Genomic DNA, 21338 nt, shown 5'->3' with positions numbered 1-21338 from the left:
TATGGCCCACACTCACTTGGCGACGGTTCCAAATGCCGTCGCAGAAAGGGGTAAAAAACCGTTTGTTTAGGACCGACGTGCACCAGTGTATGTTGTGTGAGTGACTAGATATGTTACTCAAATCATCTCTCTCCTTATTAAATCATTGCCACATAAGAAAATTTGCTAAGTTGGACCTTATGTTACCGCTGAAGTTACTCCCACTCTGGGCAGTCTAATTTGTTGAAGTTATTGATGCAATTTTTGAAGTCCAAAGGCATGAAGAAAAAGTTCCAAACAATATGCGGACATAAGACATATACAATAAAGTTGTTGGATATGGTTTGTTGAATGTTTAACTCTTAAGTACAAGTAGACTATTAGGCAATATTAGTTTACAATATCAAAATGAAGACACATGTATCTATAGTTTGAGGACACAATCTTAACATAGGAAAAGCAAGAGATTGCACTGGTTTGGCATCAACATCAATATCATGTTGCTAGTTAAAATATATTTTTTGGCAAGAACCCCAAGCATTTCATCACATGTACACTTACAAGCTTGCTCCTAATTTGAGCACCCATCAGATGATCAAAATACAAGAGATGTTTTTCTTTCTCTTTTCTATATCAGTGATTTGCTGTAGTGGCAACAAAAAGAATAGCAACGAGGTAAAAACAAGAGATGGATATGTTTGGTCAGTGGGCGCTCCCTTCCAGAGTTAGCCAGATTAGAATCATAGAATAACGGATGATCTTACACAAGCTTGGATGTTCCCAGCACTGCAATTTATAATCAACGCCACATCGGGGACTAACTGGAAGCATTGTCGTTGTCAGGCTGTAAATCTCCACACGAGAGGCACTGCTGGAAAAGGCAAGATCAGAGTGTGTAAATGTTTCAACTATGGAACTGAGAAGAGTTGGTAGACTTCTCAACTCAAGACAAAACATGTTCTCTTCATTGAGCTGCAACTCTTCGCAACTCATGTAAATGGCTCATTATGTCTCGTACACACTGAAGCCCATCGCCTTTGAGGGAACTGAGTACCCGCTTGAGAAACTCATGATCATCTTCAAGGGCCCTCAATCGTGTATCCAAGAGTGAAATTTCATCCTGAAGATTGTTTAGGCCACTTATTTTTTCGTTGTCGAAAGGAGAACATGAACACTCATCCTTGTCCTTCTGCTCAATTGATTGCTGAAAAGAAGTTGATTCATCCCCTATATGATCTCCAAGCAATGTCTCTTGAATGTTTTTGGCATCATCAGAAGCAAGCTTGTATGTAGAAATGCGAAGCTTTTCCTCCAATCTGCCCAGTGATTCCAAAATGTATGCCTTTTCTTCTTCGAAACCTGACATGGTGCTCGTCATGAAATCCGATGCATTCAAGACATCAAATGACACATTCTTGTCATATCCGGGTGTATTGTCCACTGTATCATCAAAATTCCCCCCATTAAACTGGTCATGCTGGAGTAGCCTTCGACAACTATCTAGTTCGGCATCCATGTCAAGTAATTCTTTCTCCCTCTCTGTAAGCAAGTCGTGTAGATTCTGTATCGCTTCATGGTCATGGTCAGCCTGCTCTTCCATCATCCTAAGATATTGTAGTGCTTCCATCTGCATTGCAGCCTTTTCCTCATGCAATCTGTTGATCATGGCCATGGCTTGGCTAGCTGCAATCGCCGAAGCGCTCCTTTCTTCCTCAAGCTCCTTGTAAAGGACAAGCATTGACTTCTTGTTAATCTCAATCTGCCGCTTCAAACTCTCCAGTGAGATCTCTCCTTCAGCTTCACAAATACCAAGGTTTGCATCCGATGATTCCAACACAGAGTAATTTCTCTCGAGGTATGGCCTCCTGCTGGTACCATTGCTTTCATCATTCTGAATCATGGTATCAGTACTACTTACTCCTTCAGTCCAAGAATAGTCAAGGCCCCTTACAGAGGACATCTGAGTAAGGAGTGCCTTCACTTCTTGTTGAGTAGTAGAATTGTTATCCCGGGCAGAGATTATCTCTGATGGGCGAGGAGATGGCAGATTGACCCTACCAACGAAAGTGTTCTTAATACTGTTGTTGCGATCGACGAAAATGCGCGAAGGCAGGGAAGACGCATTGGGTGCAGGCTTTGCTGCCAAACCAGCATTTGAAGAAGCACCATTATCCTTTGTAGATTGTTCATATGTGCCTGGTGAAGCATCTGACTCCCTGACTTCCTCAATACCCACTACAAATGATACATGAAAACAATATGGATGCGCTCAGTAGATTTCCAGAAATGATACATTACAATAGTTTTTTAGTGAAGAATTTAGAGATAAAAGAAGTACATCAATCCAGATTCGTAAACTCACCTTTAACTTTTGAATGATCTGTAGAGACCTGTTCAGGTACAAACTTGGGTGGCATGGCAGGATTGATTTTTTCTATCACAACAACTTGGCTCCTCTGCTTGATTTCGTCCAAACCATGCACATTATGTGAGGGGCCCTTAACATCTGCAGTTTCATAAAGCTTATGTGCGATGCACGCCTTCTTGAATGGCTCCAAACAACAAGAACATAACTGTCTAGACCTCGATCCAGACCGAGAATTAACCTCATCGACAAAGCCTGCCAGGGTGCATGCAGCATGGCATCTCTTGCAGAGATCAGCTGAATGTGCAAGATTGTTGTGACTCTTGCAGTATGCCAAAGATGATATCTCGGACCTATGGGCAGCACACACCAAATCAGCGGAGAACCATGCCTTTCCATGGAGGGCTTGGTCCAGTCTTGAGCACATGGTGCATGGCGCCCTTAGCCTGCTGATGTGTGCCAACCTTGTGGCCACATATGACGTTGTAGCAGCCACATGGAGCAATATGATCACGCAGAGCTCACAGATCGCACGAGACAAGGTGTACCAGAACCGCTGCGAGAAGTCTTGAGACCTCACACCAGTTTTCACAGCCATTGGTGATCAATGTTCATCAAAATTCATATGCAACATTTAGCTTGAGAAAACCTACAGTACGTCTCGGCAACACCAAGGCACCCAAATGACACAACTTGTTGAAAGATGCAGGATTGGGAGTGCCAATGCAAGAAAGATGCAACCTTTGTTTCAGAAGGAAGACAAATATCTGATTTTTACATAGAAAAGATGGAAATGTCAGCACAAAAATTCTAAATGTTATAGTGAAACAAAAAATAAGCATTTTATCTTGCAAAAGGTTGCACAAATATAATTCACAATCAAGAGTCAAGGTTTCTTTTTGTAGTAGAAATGTAAGCATACTTGTTGCGCATAATTATCCACATCCAAAATTTCTTTCAAAACTCAAGTAATTTATTTCAAGAACTTTTCAGATTGGCACAAGAATGTTTAGATTTTTTTTCCAGGGGTAGATTCGAGACGGATACCAGCGCGGAAACTTGCCCAGGAAGCTCCAAATTGCCCAAACTGAGACTGGAGAAAAACCGATCAAAAGGTGTGCTAGAATCTGCAGCGAAGATTGGAGGGCGAAATGTGGTTCTTGGTAGGAAAGAGGGGGCGGCCTTCCTCTCTTTCCCTCTCTCTCTCTACGTGGGGAAGAGAGGAGAGAGAAAGGAGGAAGAAGAATGTCTGCCTTGCAGTCCTCTAAACCCGGCATTTTCCCCTTCTAATGTTTGCGCGTAAAGGTGAGAAATTTAAGCACGACCCCACGTTTTGGACGTTGCACAAAACAGGAAAGATCTAAATTAGCTTAGATACTCAAGCAAGCCCTTCACTTTCTATATATAAACACGATGCTTAGGCCCTGTTTGGAGTCACTCCAACTCCTAAAAATACGAGGAGCTGGAGCATCTCTTTCCCAGCTCCGTGCCTTTTGACTCCAACTCCGGGAGCGGAGTGGTGGAGTGGCGGGTCTCCGAACAGGACCTTAGTGTACTGTCTTCATCACCGTTACTTCTTGACACTCCCGCTCCCAACCTCTCAACCATTCTGGATTCCTCAGCCACCAGTTTGATCCTCGTGTCTCATCTGCTATGTCATGGCTACTCCTCGTCTCTGTCATGCTGCCGGCACGGGTTTTTCTTTTTTGAATTTTTTTTTCATATGTAGAAATCCCAAAAATATGTATAAATTCTCAGTCAAAGTTTTGGACCAATACTTCAATGACGCGTGTGCAACTTTGTTTTGTGTTCAGTTTGCAAAAGAAAAACTTCGACTGATTATTTTGGTGGCCTCAATCGAATTTTCTTTTGCTAGCCCGCTCAACCCCGGATTTGTCCCGCACCACCGCTATGCTAACGAGCCGGGTTTCCCTGGAAATTAAACTTCCAACACCACGACCACCCCCTCCCCACAGCGCGGCGTCCCGCATAGTCCAGTACAAATTAAACTAACCCACTGCAACTTAACTAGAACTAGATTCTCCAAGTTTGAATATTGGGCGGGGCGGGGCGGATCGGGCACCGTGTTGCACCCCTACCCATACTAGTTCTCTGTTTTGAGCTGGGTAGCCGAAGCAGTAAAATGCAGCAACAGAAAACAAACACACTGAAACCATCGAAGATTCGAAGTATGGTTTGTGAACAATACTCCATGTTACCTTCCATACGGCCATACCCCATGTAAGCAGCCACTCCATGTTACCTTCCATGGTTTGTGAACAAAGGAATCAAAAAACCGTTGATTTTATTTTTTATGTAAACATAACTTTTCTGAAAGAAAACAAAGAAAATATCCTAGAAAAAGATGAGAAAAGGACATTGAAACGATAGATGCAAATAAAATACTGAAAATGACGGCAGGAAAATAATGTTACTCCTACTAAGATTCAGATTCAACAACAGAAGATTCAGAACAGCAAAAAGGCCATGGAAAAAACATAAGTTCAGTACAATTTGCCTCAGGGAGGGAGTGACATTATGAAAAAAACTACTCCCTCGGTCCCATAATGTAAGACGTTTTTTAACTCTAGTATAGTGTCAAAAAACGTCTTACATTATATATGTTGCCGCGGGACTTTGTTGTAATTTTTCCAAGCAACATCCACATCACAAAGATGATAACAACTCGAATCAATTATATGATGGATTTCACATACATGGAATCAAATGTGGTCATTTGTGGTATACATATATAATGTATTGTGGAACGTTGTAGCATTAACAATGGTGTTAGCAATCATGAACTGCAATGTAGTGCCTTAATTATTTATTGGAAAGAAAGCAATTTTGAGCATACCCGACGCTATGACCTACATCACCATTAACAGGTCATGAACACACCGCCATGATGATTTAAAAATGATAATTACATTTGCTAATATAAGATGTTAGAAAACACAACGTGGAATGTGAGTGAAGATAGCAATATGGCCCAAAAGTTGGAATAGTTCTGGCACCGATTGCTTCTGAAATAGTCAAAAGGCCATATAAAAAGGATTAACATCAGGAACTAAATCATTCAGTATAGTAGCCCTTGGTATAGAAATAAATCATAGTGATCTATCGCAAAATAAATGATATTAGAGGGTAGAATCGACGTAGTTTATTGTCGTACAAAAGACAAGATTAATATTACAATACCAAAACATTGGTGCAGAAATTTGTACAGATAAGTTTACCTAAAGTGAAGTTAGAATGCAGTAGAAATTTTCTAAAGAGCACACATGTGTGGCCATGATTGTGACAAAGAAACAGAGACTATGTGTGTTTAATAAGTTCAGGCATGCGACAAAGAAATAGTGACTATCAGCAGCATAAGGCATAATAAAGTAGAACAAAGTAACATGAAAAAATATATGAAATAAAATATGATTCTTCGTTCAAACCCCAATTAGCTATTTACTCAGTTTTATACATGTAACTAAGAAAATAGTAGTAAAAATGAATGGTAGTAAAATGTCTTCCAGAATGTTGAGTACCCCCTGAGATTTAAGGGTTCAAAGATTGCTCCTTAAAGATGGATCTTTAAATGCCATTTGTTTCAAAATAGTACCTCAACCTGCAAGGAACCAAGAAGGGGATAAAAAACTGACGGATACGGATAAAGGTTCAATTTGGATGAGGATTCTTCGTTTGGCAGTTGAGTTAGTGAACATTAGCATTGAGAGGATGTTGTTTGGTTGGTACCAAGAACATGATAATCAAATGAGTTGTCGAGAAATTGAATATATCATACCGCAGAACTGAAGATTTTAGGTTGCTTCATGAACCTAACAAATCTCTGTTGAGTTGCATATATACCTGCGGCGGTTCTCACTTCTCGGTAGCAGTAACTGCAGTTGGTCGAGGGATTAGATTATGTGGTCATGATCGGTGGCGTGGTCCATGTAGACGTCACAAACCCGTCGAACAGCGTGACCCTGTGAATAAATGGGACATCCATTTTGTTCAGTCTTATAAACATAAGGCTTTGATAAAATTAATTATTAGAAACCTGTAATCAGCTAATGGAAGTTTGGGAATATATCCAAGGAAGGCACTGCCAAACTAATCAGCATACCAAGTGCACGATATAATATAGAAGCAACATAGCAGAGGAAGTTTGGGAATGGAGGGACCATGAAAACCCTGGTACACGTTGTAGTGGGACTTCGCTACAGATAATTTTATTTTAATATTAGGAGATAAAAACGGACACATTGTGTGCAAATGTCCGATTTGTAAGAATTAAGTGGCCTTAAATATCCTATTGTTGAAGGCATCGGATTGGGATATCTCATGGCTAGTAAACTGATCTCATCAATGAGTATGTTGAGAAAGGCATGATTCATATACTGGTTGACGAAATACATATTTACTAACAAATGAAAGTAATGAAAGGTTTTTCTCTGAAGAAAATAGTTCAACGAATCTCTATAAATAATCAATACGCATACTTGGAGATGACTGTACCTGAGCTATCAACATGGCGATGTGATTACATGGCTTGGATACTGAGAATTCTGCCGAATTCAGTATATACCTGCAAAGTTACTGGAAAGAAGAACAATAAGCCATATCCACCCTCACCGTCACTCCGTGAGGAGATGATCTGCAACTGTACTACTATGAACAGCAAAAGGCTTGATTAACTGAGAAATGGGAGATGGGAATGAAACCAAGATTGTTAGAAATAAGCCATGCCACTGCATGCGTCGTGCGCGCGGCCGTAGCTCTGTGTTTAGTCGTGTGTGTAGTAGCGGCTGTAGGGATCAGTTGGACTGGCCGCGTTGAGTGGCGCAGCCGTGGCTGGCTAGCTACATGCATGGCGGGTCATGTGGCCGTTGGAAGAGGATGGATCTAGGCGTGCATGTAGGTAGTGGCTGGTGCGGTGAGCGTGCAGTTGGTGCATGCGTGAGCTAATTAGTTAGTGCTGTTAGTGGCCGCGTGTGACGGACGGTGCGTGTGCTGGTGTGTGCAGCCGGGTATAAAAGGCCCCCCTGATGTATTGATCGAGCGGAGCCGAGTGTAGCCATGTAGCCACTGTAAAGAAGAAAAGGATTGGGACGTTCGTGCGCCGGCCGGAAAACCTTGTGTCCACTGTTCTTCTTCTTCCACCTCCATTCAAGTGAGAGGAGAGGTAGCTAGAGGGCTGCGGTTCCAACAAAGATGGGGTCTGAGCGTCCAATTCCCACAGTACCCGAGGAATCCCAAATATGATTCAATCGGCCATGTGTCATAGGGAATGTCGAGGAGGACAGGGGAGGGAGTTGGGATGGCAGGCGGCCACCTGTATGAAGGACGATGGGAATAAAATGAGATAAGGTGGAGCACCCAATTTAAATGGGAATCCATCAGTTTCTTGTGGAGGTCATGGGGAGAGGAAGTGAAGTGTGAATCATCAATGACCTGCAGCCGAAGGGTTTATTGGCTTTGCTTTTTAGGAGAAGCGTTTATTCATTGGTCGTATTGGCAACGGAGAAGACAAAAGTGTGGCCATTTGGAGCATTGTGCTGCACAGGCGTTCAGGATTGGGCTGCGTGGTTAGCGTCACCAAAAGAAACGTTAGCGAAGAACAACAGGATTACATGACCTCCAACTTCAGACGCTTAGTCATTAGCAGTGAAGTAAATGCGGCGGTGCTCACCTGATAAGATATGTGCCAAACCGGAATGTCTGAGTACAGGGAAGACGTTGGTACTAATGGGACCGGGCTCCTCGCCACCGATGACGGCAGCAGAGGAGAGCAACGGCGGACAGAGGCTCGACAACCTGACATTCTAGGCGGCAGGTGCGGTGACTGAATGGGGGACGACCCGCGTCCCAATCGCGCCTATAGGCACAGAGCAGAGGAACGGGGTGCCCCCAGCCCAAGCCGGCTTGCTCCTCAATGACCTGGTGTGGGAAGCAATGGAACCGTGCCCGGCCCGCATGCCAGCGCCCACGAAGACACTGTACCGGCAGCGTCGAAGACCGGTGGCTGTGCAGGATGATGATGTGCTGTGAGGCGGGGCGACGCACGGGCCAAGTCGCGGCCATGGCGCGTTTAGCAGCCGCGCTGGCCTTGAGGTGGCGGCGGGATTCGGCCGGGCGGCGGCGCACATGGCAGGCACGGTGGAGGCATGGTCGCCGCGGGCGCAGGGCGCAACCGGAGGAGGAGGAGAGGAGGAAGGGCGGCGGACGGGAAGCGCTCCGGCGTTGGTGTGCGGGAGGAGCGACGAAGACCAGCGATAGTGCGGGTTGAGCGAGCGGATTGGGTTGGGATGCCCTGTGCTGGATGAGCGGCGGCGTGCGAGACGGGAAATTTTTGGTCTTTTTCACCGCCGTCCGTAGCTGTAAGGCAAGGCCGTAGTAGGAATCAATGCGATTGGTTGGTTTATGCAAGCTGAAAGCTGACGTGGCTGCTGATGTGCACAGTGTGCATGTTAAGCGAATTGTTAGTAGTGGGGATCAACATGTAAGATACTAGGCCGGCATCTTCAATACAACCTGCAAATTTCCTCCCGCATCCTTTTGCAAACAGAGGGACCAGTCCACGGACACGGATGCAGAAGGATGCCATCCAAATGTAGCCGCATGTATTTCAAACTGTATTTTAACTAACCAGACGAAATTCATGCAAAGCGGCCGATATTCATCAATATTCGGATAGAAAATAGCACAAATCATCTATACAGCATGTAAATTTCTAGTACAATAATGTCTCTAATTCAACTAGATCCTGGATGCCCCAATAAGTTTTTCATGAACAGATCATGTCGTTCCACATACTCCTCTTCAGCTTCATCCAAGAGTGTGTGCACATAAATGGCCGTTCCTCTACCCTGTGGTACACGGCAACGCGTGCGAGCTACTTATAATGTGTAGACCAACATTGAGTGAGTGAATCAATCAACAAGTTGAGCAACAGAAAGTAAAACTTACGATCTCGTCCTCTGCCACGTGCAATGCCTACCTTGCCTCGAGATGATGAACCACATTGCAAAACTTGATGACGCTGATTTGGATAGCGTGCCAGCAATACGATAAGGACCTCACGTTGCGTGGTTGAATGATGTAGATGTCGTAGGGCGCAATGTGCTTTTCATGCACTCGCTCCCAGAAGGGCTCCCTCTACTCCTGCCTATGAAACCCGCGGATATGGCCAGCCACGCATCGCACAACAACTCATTCTCCATGGTCGAGTAGCTCACCATCCTACGTACAGTTGGTCCATACGAACTGCTTGTGATGAGCATAACAAAAGAAACGGTCAGCCAAATGAGGGTGTGTGCGATATATGACATACAATTCACTCGGATGAACTGTTTGTGATTAGGCAACACAACAGAAACGGTCAGTCAAATCAAGGTGTGTGCGATAGAGGGCATACAGTTCACTCTAGTGAACTATTTGCGATGAGCCAAGACAACAGAAACGGTTCAACTGAACAACATATGTGTGATACGCGACAAACAGATCCGTAATCAGAGATGTGTGCGAAGACCGATAATAACACAGACGATTGCTGCTAATAAGCCATGTGTATTGTGAGCAAACAATTGCTGGTATACAATTGTCAGCGGTTGATGAATTCATCACCGAAGGGTGCCCTAGTTTACTCTGTCTGCGATGTGACTTGCTATATCTACGGAAGAACACCATATATAACCAAAGTAAACATCCAATTACATAAGTGACTATACAAATCATTCGCACACACCTCAATAAACAATTACATGCAATATAAACTAGGAGAAATGATCATCTAATCATCTACTTCTTGTGATGCTGCCGCCACTTCTCTGTGGCTTGATCCCTTGTCTGGGGCAGGACGAAGGCACTTCCTCATGTCAACGATCCTCCTGTACATCTCGTATCTTGTGTACGCATCCTTGGACGCGTACTTGACGTGTTCTTCATCTAGTCTCTGCTCCCAGGCATTGTGCCAGGCGATCATGTTCTTCTTGCTCTCATCCTTCATCTTCATGTAGTAGGGGTCGGTGATGGCTGAGACGAGGTCAACCAAGGAGTTTTGATTGTTCTTGGTGCTGCCCCAGACCTTGTAGTGGTCACGGATGTTGACAAGATTATGACAGGCCAAGCCTGAAACCTCGAGCACTTTTAGATCGTTGGTGGTGTCCACCGTAGCGAAACTGTAGTCGAGGCTATTGATAAACCTGGCGAAACGCTCACAAGGCCTTGTGGCCAGGTGGTAGTGGTAGACGAGGACGTCATGTCACACGCACAACTAGGCGACGACAACCTTCTAATCATGTCCGGCATGACCACCGATGAACTCGAGGTTGAAGCCGACCACTTGGTACTTGTCCTCAGCAAGCAACTGCTCCATAGTTTGGATGGAGCTTTCCACCGAGACTGGCTCGTTCGTGTACACCACAAAGAGGTCCTTCACCCTCATGTGGGTGTCCGCTACGTGATGCATGGTGAACTGTCGCCCGTTGTCGTCGTGAGCCACTAGGAGCACCATTGGAGCCACGAGGAGCGCCATTAGAGCCGTTGGATTTCCCCTCTGTATGTGTTGTCATGGGTGTGCTTATTGTGTCGTGTGGCGCGAGAGATTAAGGTAAATGGCCACTGGAATAAATGGCCGTTGGATTCTCGGCACGTCCGCATGGCAGTTTTTGCAGCGGGTAACTGCGTCGTGGCGCCGCGCTTGGCGCAACCGCATGCATAATGGCAGCACAAATGCACGTGAATCATGCGCCGGCCCCAAACACTAGCAGCGCATGTGGAGGGATGCATGCAGAGCGCGCAGAGGGACGCGAGAGCAGAGCGCGCCGCAGCCGCCTCAACCGCGAGCAACCACACGCATAGAGCAATTGAACATGCAGGGAATGGTCGTCCACAAGCTGGCCGGCAGTTGTGAGCCGGCGGCAAGATGTGAAACTATGTCGCGTTCCACATCACACGGCGGTCGAACAATCGTTCGCTACGCTGCATAGAGAGCGGTCGTGTGCTACTACCTCCGTCCTAGTTTATTAGTCCCCTTTATATTTTGTGCCATATTTTGACCTTAAATTTAACTAACAAAATATTAATGCATGTTATAAAAATAATATAATTGGAAACTATTTTCAAATACGAATCGAACGATATAATCTTTGGTGACATGCATTCGTATTTTATTAGTTAAATCTCTAGTCAAAATTTGGCACAAAAATAAAAAGAGGACTTATAAACCAGGATGAAGGTAGTAGGTAATTAAATCGCAAACATTTTATTTTATTAACCGTATGTGTCATGGTTTTGTCACGTCAGATGCCCTTGCGAAAGGTGATGAGGACATCAATACCATTGTTACACCCACAGCCTCTGCTACTATACATACGGGGCCAATTACTAGAGCTCGTGCACACCAATTAAATTACCACGTACTTTCGTTTCTTGGTAATGATTCTAATGTTCATGAGAATATGATGCTGCCTAAATTGGATACATTTATTTTGATTACAAATGAAGGGCCTACCTTGGAGAAGGATGAACATTGGAGCAAGAACAAGCATGGAAATGATGGCATGCGCGAGGGAAACAAGAACGGAGTTTCAAGTGATGATTTCAGGACTTTGAAGTCACCGTAATGAGTGCATGAAGTCTTGGACGAAATATACAAGATGCCACTTCGCAAATTTCGTCCAGAGTCTATTATAGGTGTTGCGTCACCTTATTATTGGGCCAGGCCCATGTAATTTCGAAATACATAAGTATAGGCTGTTTTTAGAGTCCGTATGTGTGGGGAAACAAGAGATAGGGTTGGTTTCGGACCCCTTCCCCAAGGGCCACAAAATCCCCCCCCTCTTCCTCCATATATACAGCCCTTAGGGCGTCGTTTAGACTTTGGGTTTTGTTTAGATTAAAAGTTCGCCAAAGCTGCAACTTCGCGTACTTCGTTTGGGTTCAACGACCAGACCAAGACGTCACAGAACCCCACCTTGATCAATAAAGCTTTCCTATTATATTCGCAATATCCTGATTGCAATCTTAGTTTCTTGCTTGTTCTTCGTTTGCTTGCAGGAAATAGACCCTCGTGTTCAGGTTGATCGTGCTCCGGTGTGGTCAATAACCTCTCGGAGTTGGTTTAGCGATTGCTAAGGCGCGACGTCCTCGCACGTCCGTAGTTGGATCGTCAAATTCTACTCCATAAAAAACGATAGCCACCATCTCATCGAAAGACGGGACACCTTTGCCTCTATCAAGTGGTATCAGATTTCCAGGTTGCTCGGTGAGATTTTACAGTTTTTCGTAGTTTAGATCGAGTTTGTTCTTCATACCTACAGTCCACGAAAAAGCCAAAAAAATTAGGGTTAGTTCATCATATCTGAACCAATCTAAGCCTTTGCATAATCTTTTTAGGGTTTTGCTTTGTTGAATTTGCGGTTGCATCGTCGTGTCTAGTTGCTGGTCTTAGCGTCTAGACCTTTAGAGTTTCGAGTTCTGTCACAGTTTGTCACGCCGCCGCCGCACCATCTTCATCGCTGCTGCCATATCCCACCACTGCTGCCATATACCACCATCGTTGCCATACCCCACCAAAGCAGCCATATGCCACCGATCCGTATCCATATACCACCACCACTACCATATACCACCACCGATCCGTATCCATATACCACCACCGATCTGTATCCATATACCACTACCACTGCCATATCCTACCACCATATATCCACCACCAATCCGAGATCTTTTCATATTAGGTTTGTCTTCGAGATCCATCTATTTTCCGATTCGTGTTTCCTTGCCTGAGTAGGTTTCAGAAAAAAAAGTCTGGAGACCCCCGGGCAGTTTTTAGGCCAAAATTTCGGCGACCGGATTTTTTTTCCCTATCCTGTTTTAAGGCTTTTCCGAGTCTTTTGAGACACTCGCCATCATAGTAATTTTTTTGTCGCACTTTTTCGTCGTCGCTGCCCTGATTTTCGGAAAAAAAAATTAGTCAAACAAAATTTCGTGCCTATCCTGTCAATTTGACTTGGGAAGAGTTTTGAGACACTCGACATTATTATGATTTTTCGGAAAAAAAAGAGCTCGAAAAAAGAGCAATTTTTTTCCTAGAGTGGGCTTTTGCCTTGTTTGTGTGCCGTGTCGTGATTTTGTTAGTGTTCTAGGCTCGCATCTCTACTACTGTCTAGCCTAGGACCAGCACAGTACCGTCGTTGAGCGTTTATTCAACTTTGCATCTCTGAATTGATTATTGCTGACCCTTTTTGCTACCATATCATAAGCCTTCCCAGCTCCACATACATCTACATCGAGCGTTTGACTCTCCCTGGCAATCGCCCTATCCAAGCTTTTGAGAGTTTTTACTACAACGGTTGCCGATCACCACCTGCTGCTTGGTAAGAACTGGTAAGATTTTGAGATTCGCTTGACGAATTTGTGACACACCAGCACCACTTCCTAGTAGTCTGTAGGACCATATTCTTGTGTGTTTCTATTGCTGCTAACCATGGCAGGATCACAAGCCGACAAGACTGACGGGGAGAACATGACGAACAAAGAGTTACATGATAAGTTTCAGCAAATGATGAGTGAACAGGTGGAAGATGTGCTAAACAGATTTGAAGAGGCCATGGAGAAGATAGATGGAATTGAGAAGGCGTTCGAAACAAAGCTTGATAACAAGTTTAATGAATTGCTCACGCGTCTTCCACAACCATCGCCCGCTGCACCTGTTGCACCTCTACAACAACAACAACCTCGCCTTCCAAATCAAGTGGGACGAGCACAGCGCGTTCCCCTTGAGCCTGGTCAAACTTCTGGTGCCTCTGTACCTACTGTTGATGCTTCTGTAGCTCCTGCTACTACTGCCGAGGTGGAGGACCATTACGAGGACGAGGTTGATCAAAATCAGAACTACGTGCAACCACCAGCACCACCACCACCAGGCCGTCCTCATGCATATCATCGCAACGGTAGGGCTGCACCACCTAAGGTACGAGATCATGACCATCTTCCTAAACTAAAATTGAATATTCCACCATTTGAGGGTAGATATGTTCCTGATATATATCTTACTTGAGAGTTAGAAACTGAACAATGATTTACATGTTTACAATATCCTGAGGAGAGACGTGTTCCTGCTGTTGTTTGTGCTTTCACTAGCTTTGCATGTGTTTGGTGGTCTGAACATTGTAGATTATATCCTATTCCAGCTACTTGGGCTACTTTGAAAACTGCTATGCGTACTCGTTGGGTTCCACCATATTATCAACGTGAATTACTTCAAAAATTGCAGCGTTTAAGACAAGGAAAAATTCTGTAGAAGAATATTATCAGGAATTACAAACTGGCATGATTAGATGTGGTATTGTTGAGGAGAATGAAGCTATGCTTGCACATTTATGGGTGTATTAAATAGAGAGATTCGGACCATTCTAGAGTATAAGGAGTATAATAATATCACTCATTTATTCCATCTTGCTTGTAAAGCTGAACGTGAAGTGCAGGATCGACAGGCATTGGCGCGAACTAACTTTTCTGCAGGTCGACCTTCATCATGGACACCACCTGCATCCTCTACTTCCACTGCACCAGCACCTCCAACGGCTGCCACCTCCAGCCGTGATACAAGAAAGCTGGCAGAACCACCACTATCTGCCAAGAGCACACCTGTCGGGCATGCACAGAGCTCTTCTTCTTCCATGGCATCAACAGGGCACACAAGTGATATTATTTGTCATCGTTGTAAGGGAAGAGGTCATTATGCGAGAGAATGCAAATCTCAGCGTGTGGTGATTGCTACTTAGGATGGTGGGTATGAGTCCACTAGTGACTATGATGAGGAGACTTTGGCTTTTATTACACATGAAGAACACGGTGGAGACGATTCTGATCATGAGATGCAATACATGGCTCCTGAAGATGCTGACAGGTATGAATGTTTAGTTGCTCAATGTGTTTTGAGTGTGCAGGTCACACAAGCTGAGCAAAATCAGAGGCATAATTTGTTCCATACAAAGGGAGTTGTGAAGGAACGTTCTGTTCCTGTCATCATAGATGGAGGGAGCTGCAACAACTTGGCTAGCATGGAGATGGTGGAGAAGCTATCTCTCACCACAAGACCACATCCACATCCTTACTACATCCAATGGTTCAACAACAGCGGCAAGGTTAAGGTAACACGTACTGTTCGTGTGCATTTTAGTATCTCTACATATGCTGATTATGTTGATTGTGATGTGGTACCTATGCAAGCAAGTTCCTTATTACTTGGATAGGCCATGGCAATTTGATAAAAATTCTGTCCACCATGGTCGAAACAATCAGTATACTCTTGTTCATAAGGATAAACATATTACTTTGCTTCCTATGTCTCCTGATTCCATTTTGAAAGATGATATTAATAGAGCTAATAAAGCAAAACAGGAGAAAAAAAAGAGTGAAAATCAGATTGTGGCAAAAGAATTTGAGCAACAAATGAAGCCTGATAATAAACCATCTAGTGTTGCTTCTGAATTTAAATTAAAAAGTGCATGTTTACTTGCCACCAAATCTGATATTGATGAGCTAGATTTTAGCAAATCTATTTGCTATGCTTTTGTGTGCAAAGAGGCGTTATTTTCATTCGAGGACGTGCCTTACTCTTTGCATCCTGCTGTTACTAACATTTTGCAGGAGTTCGCTGACGTCTTTCCACAAGACGTGCCATCGGGATTACCACCTATTCGAGGGATTGAGCATCAGATTGAATTAATTCCCGGTGCATCGCTACCCAACCGTGCACCATACCGTACCAATCCAGAGGAGACGAAGGAGATTATGCGTCAAGTCCAGGAGCTTCTCGACAAAGGTTATATTCGTGTCCCTTAGTCCTTGTGCTGTTCCTATTATTCTAGTGCCAAAAAAGGATGGTACATCGCGTATGTGTGTTGATTGTAGAGGCATTAACAATATTACTATTAGTTCTCGTCATCCTATTCCTAGGCTAGATGATATGCTTGATGAATTGAGTGGCTCTACAATATTCTCCAAAGTTGATTTGCGTAGTGGATACCATCAAATTCGTATGAAATTGGGGATGAATGGAAAACAACATTTAAAACTAAGTTTGGATTATATGAGTGGTTAGTCATGCCTTTTGGGTTAACTAATGCACCTAGTACTTTCATGAGATTAATGAATGAAGTTTTACGTGCTTTCATTGGACGATTTGTGGTAGTCTATTTTGATGATATACTGATTTATAGCAGATCTTTGGAGGAACATGTGGAACATTTACCTGCTGTTTTTATTGCTTTACGTGATGCACGCTTGTTTGGTAAACTTGGGAAGTGCACCTTTTGCACCGACCAAGTATCTTTTCTTGGCTATGTTGTTACTCCACAGGGAATTGAAGTTGATAAAGCCAAGATTGAAGCTATTGAGAGTTGTCCGCAGCCCAAAATGGTCACACAAGTGAGGAGTTTTCTTGGACTCGCTAGTTTCTATAGGCGTTTTGTGAGAGATTTCAGCACCATTGCTGCACCTCTCAATGTGGTTACAAAGAAGGATGTGCCTTTTGTTTGGGGTACCGCACATGAAGAAGCCTTCACGATACTGAAAGATAAGTTGACACATGCTCCTTTACTCCAACTTCCTGATTTTAATCAGACTTTTGAGCTTGAATGTGATGCTAGTGGAATTGGATTAGGAGGTGTGTTATTACAAGATGGCAAACCTGTTGCATACTTTTCTGAAAAATTGAGTGGGCCTAGTTTGAACTATTCTACTTATGATAAAGAATTATATGCTCTTGTTCGGACCTTAGAAACATGGCAACATTATTTATGTCCTAAAGAATTTGTTATACATTCTGATCATGAATCTTTGAAACATATTAGAAGTCAAGCAAAACTGAACTGGAGACATGCTAAATGGGTTGAATTCATTGAGATTTTCCCTTATGTCATTAAACACAAGAAGGGTAAAGAAAATGTTATTGCCAATGCATTGTCTCGTCGTTATACTATGCTTTCACAACTTGACTTTAAAATATTTGGTTTGGAGACCATCAAAGACCAATATGTGCATGATGGTGAATTTAAAGATGTATTGCAGAATCGTAAGGAAGGGAGAACATGGAACAAGTTCGCCGTTAACGATGGATTTGTGTTTCGGGCTAACAAGCTGCATTCCAGCTAGCTCCGTTCGTCTTCTGTTGTTGCAGGAGGCGCATGGAGGAGGATTAATGGGACACTTTGGCGTGAAGAAGACGGAGGATATACTTGCTACACATTTCTGTTGGCCAAAGATGAGACGGGATGTTGAGCGTTTTGTTGCTCGCTGCACTACAGGTCAAAAATCTAAGTCACGACTCAATCCTCATGGTTTATATGTGCCTTTACCTGTACCTAGTGTTCCTTGGGATGATATATCTATGGACTTTGCTTTAGGTTTACCTCGAACAAAGAAGGGGAGGGATAGCATATTTGTTGTCGTGGATAGATTCTCGAAAATGGCACACTTTATACCATGTCATAAAAGCGATGATGCTGTTAATGTTGCCGATTTGTTCTTTCGTGAAATTATTCGTTTGCATGGTGTGCCAAATACTATTGTTTCATATCGTGATACTAAATTTCTTAGCCACTTTTAGAGATGTTTATGGGCTAAGTTGGGGACTAATCTGCTTTTTAGTACTACTTGTCACCCCCAAACTGATGGACAAACTGAAGTAGTCAATAGAACATTGTCTACTATGCTTAGGGCTATTTTGAAGAATAATAAGAAAATGTGGGAAGAATGCTTGCCTCATATTGAATTTGCTTATGATTGTTCATTGCATTCTACTACTAAGATGTGCCCTTTTGAAATTGTGTATGGCTTCCTACCTTGTGCACCTATTGATTTCTTGCCTCTTCCATCTTCGGAGAAGGTTAATTTTGATGCTAAACAATGTGCTGAATTGATCTTAAAAATGCATGAATTAACTAAGGAAAATATTGAGCGTATGAATGCTAAATATAAACTTGCTGGAGATAAGGGTAGAAAACATGTTGTGTTTGCACCTGGAGATCTTGTTTGGTTACATTTGCATAAGGACAGATTTCCTGATTTGCGCAAATCAAAGCTAATGCCACGTGTTGATGGTCCTTTTAAGGTATTAGAGAAAATAAATGATAATGCATATAAACTTGAGCTGCCTGCAGATTTTGGGGTTAGTCCCACTTTTAACATTGCAGATTTGAAGCCTTATTTGGTGAGGAAGATGAGCTTCCGTCGAGGACAACTTCATTTCAAGAAGGGGAGGATGATGAGGACATCAATACCATTATCACACCCACAGCCCCTGCTACTATACATACGGGACCAATTACTAGAGCTCGTGCACGTCAATTAAATTACCAGGTACTTTCGTTTCTTGGTAATGATTCTAATGTTCACGAGAATATGATGCTGCCTAAATTGGATACATTTGTTTTGCTTACAAATGAAGGGCCTAGCTTGGAGAAGGATGAATATTGGAGCAAGAACAAGCATGGAGATGATGGCATGCACGAGGGAAACAAGAACTGAGTTTCAAGTGATGATTTCAGGACTTTGAAGCCGTCGTAATGAGTGCATGAAGTCTTGGATGAAATATACAAGATGCCACTTCATGAATTTCGTCCAGAGGCTATTATAGGTGTTGTGTCACCTTATTATTGGGCTAGGCCCATGTAATTTTGAAATACATAAGTATAGGCTGTTTTTAGAGTCCGTATGTGTGGGGAAACAAGAGATAGGGTTGGTTTCGGACCCCTTCCCCAAGGGCCACGAAATTCCCCCCTCTTCCTCCCTATATACAACCCTTAGGGCGTCGTTTAGACTTTGGGTTTTGTTTAGATTAAAAGTTCACCATAGCTGCAACTTCGCGCACTTTGTTTGTGTTCAACGACCAGACCAAGATGTCACAGAACCCCACCTTGATCAATAAAGCTTTCCTCTTATATTCGCAATATCCTGATTGCAATCTTAATTTCTTGCTTGTTCTTTGTTTGCTTGCAGGAAATAGACCCTCGTGGTGAGGTTGATCGTGCTCCGGTGTGGTCAATAACCTCTCGGAGTTGGTTTAGCGATTGCTAAGGCGCGATGTCCTCGCACGTTCGTAGTCAGATCGTCAAAGTCTACTCCATCAAAAACGATAGCCACCATCTCATCGAAAGACGGGACACCTTTGCCTCTATCAAAAGGACTTAGGTGTGGAGCCATCGCAACGTAGGTTAGCTCGAAGGGATTGAACGGGACAAAGGACACAAAGGATTTACCCAGGTTCGGCCCCTCACAATGAGGTAAAAGTCTACGTCCTGCTTCTAGTTGTATTGCTTGAGTTTCGGTTACAAGGGAGCGAATACGCTTGACCTAGTTCTCAATTGATTGTTTCTTGGCCTATTCCGCCATCGGGTTTCACCTTAATATACACAGGTCGAAGCCCGACGGCTTACAAGAGTCCAAGCCGGATCACACAACGTGACCGGCCTGGTTTCTAAATCGCTTTGCCTTAGCAGGCAAGCCACCATATGGCGGTTCACGCGTTCGGGTCTTGGGCCCCCACTAGGCCTGCCTCTATGAGTCGCCGTCTTCTTACTTCTTCTTGGGCCTCCTTGAATCTTCTTTGTATTAAATCGCCAACGGTGTAACCCGGCCCCAGCATGGCGGGTCACACCTCGGGGTTATATCCCCAACATTAGGTCCCAGATTGATTTGAACTTGTTCATGTCAATCTTCACTGCTTTAATTAACAGACTATCCACCAATGTTAAACCTTGAAATAAACCACTATAACCTGTCGTAATACCACACGAGCCGAACCATCGTAAGCCGACGTGACATCATGTAAACGGAATCATTGTAACCCTCCATGACCTCATGCGCATTAAATATGCACAGAACCCATGATATCATAACGAATCTTTATCTTAATGGGCCTTCCAAGAATCGAGGCGCCCGCATTGCGAAGATAATCATTCTGCCTCCTCGATTTTCGTGCATGCCATTTTATCACTTCCTTAATAATAGGGATAGGGGGCCCTTTTCTCAACTCTCACCAACGACTCCACTCGACAGCTGCATCAACCTGAGTCTGACCAGAAAAAACACGGCGCCCTTCCGCTGTTCATCTGCATCAACCTATCCCTATTCGTCTTCCCCTGCTTTCAATCAGCATTAGGGTTTTCTCCATTCATCAGTGTTCGTCGGCATACAACGCGCTCGCCTGTGATTCGTCCAATACACTGCTTGTTTGGATCCCAAGAGAACATAAGAACCATGCGGTGGCAATTTTTAGTAACCGCCTTTCATCGTAGATCCATTCCTCTATTCTGAGATTCATCTCTCAACACAGTAGTCCATCCTCCATGTTTTAGGTTTAAGAATAGCTTTTCTTTTCTGAACTGCCATAGATCCATGAATATAGCTACGATCTGGGAAATCTGTTTATGCAACACTTAGCAGAATTTCTAGCACTTCCATCTTTACAGATTGCTGACTCGCCGTACCACATATGGCGGCTTACATAAAACTCTTGAGACCCGCCAGCCTCTGGCCGGCTTAAATTTTTTGCAAACAGCTCTTGTACTGCAATATTTAATTCACCGTATTTATTTCTTGTCCACAACCTTGTTACTTCCACCATATCATGACTAAGACACCCATCACTTGCGATTGGATCCCTTCCAAAATCACCGAAGAAACCCTTAATGAATATGTGACCATGGGTGTTTTAGCCGCAAGAGAGGTCATTCATTGGCGGGTTCTAGGTCTTGAATGCCCTCATGAACCTCAAGAGGGTGAGGTCATAGTCTTTACAGATCATTTGCTCCATGGTTTTTCCCGGCCCGACTCAAAATTCTTTCGAGATGTGCTGCACTTTTACAACCTTCATCCTCAAGATATTGGTCCCAATTCTGTTTCCAATATATGCAATTTTCAAGTGTTCCATGAGGTATACCTTGGCGAAGAACCCTCTATAGATCTGTTCAGAGATCATTTCTATATC

At 43.7% G+C, this 21338-nt stretch overlaps 1 protein-coding gene across 4 annotated transcripts; it reads right to left on the bottom strand.

Moving 5' to 3' along the window:
- Window positions 1-455: 455 nt before the first annotated feature.
- Window positions 456-8710, bottom strand: LOC123180882 (myosin-binding protein 1). Of its 4 annotated transcripts, none has more exons than XM_044593064.1 (4): window positions 6857-8710; window positions 2342-6324; window positions 923-2214; window positions 456-847 (listed from the first exon to the last, which is right to left on the bottom strand). In XM_044593064.1, exons 2-3 carry the CDS (start codon window positions 2940-2942, stop codon window positions 944-946), a joined length of 1872 nt encoding a protein of 623 aa, XP_044448999.1. In that variant the 5' UTR covers window positions 2943-6324; window positions 6857-8710; the 3' UTR covers window positions 456-847; window positions 923-943. The 4 variants fall into 4 exon arrangements, with proteins under 4 accessions (XP_044448999.1, XP_044448996.1, XP_044448997.1 ...); XM_044593061.1 differs by having other exon boundaries at window positions 456-2214; window positions 2342-3111; window positions 3392-6324; window positions 6857-8709; XM_044593062.1 differs by having other exon boundaries at window positions 456-2214; window positions 2342-5963; window positions 6206-6324; window positions 6857-8709.
- Window positions 8711-21338: the final 12628 nt, after the last annotated feature.

Source organism: Triticum aestivum, chromosome 1D (assembly GCF_018294505.1).
Source record: "Triticum aestivum cultivar Chinese Spring chromosome 1D, IWGSC CS RefSeq v2.1, whole genome shotgun sequence".
NCBI lineage: Eukaryota > Viridiplantae > Streptophyta > Magnoliopsida > Poales > Poaceae > Triticum > Triticum aestivum.
The sequence above is the reverse complement of the archived record's forward strand: the minus strand, read 5'-3'. Positions and strand labels throughout refer to the sequence as shown.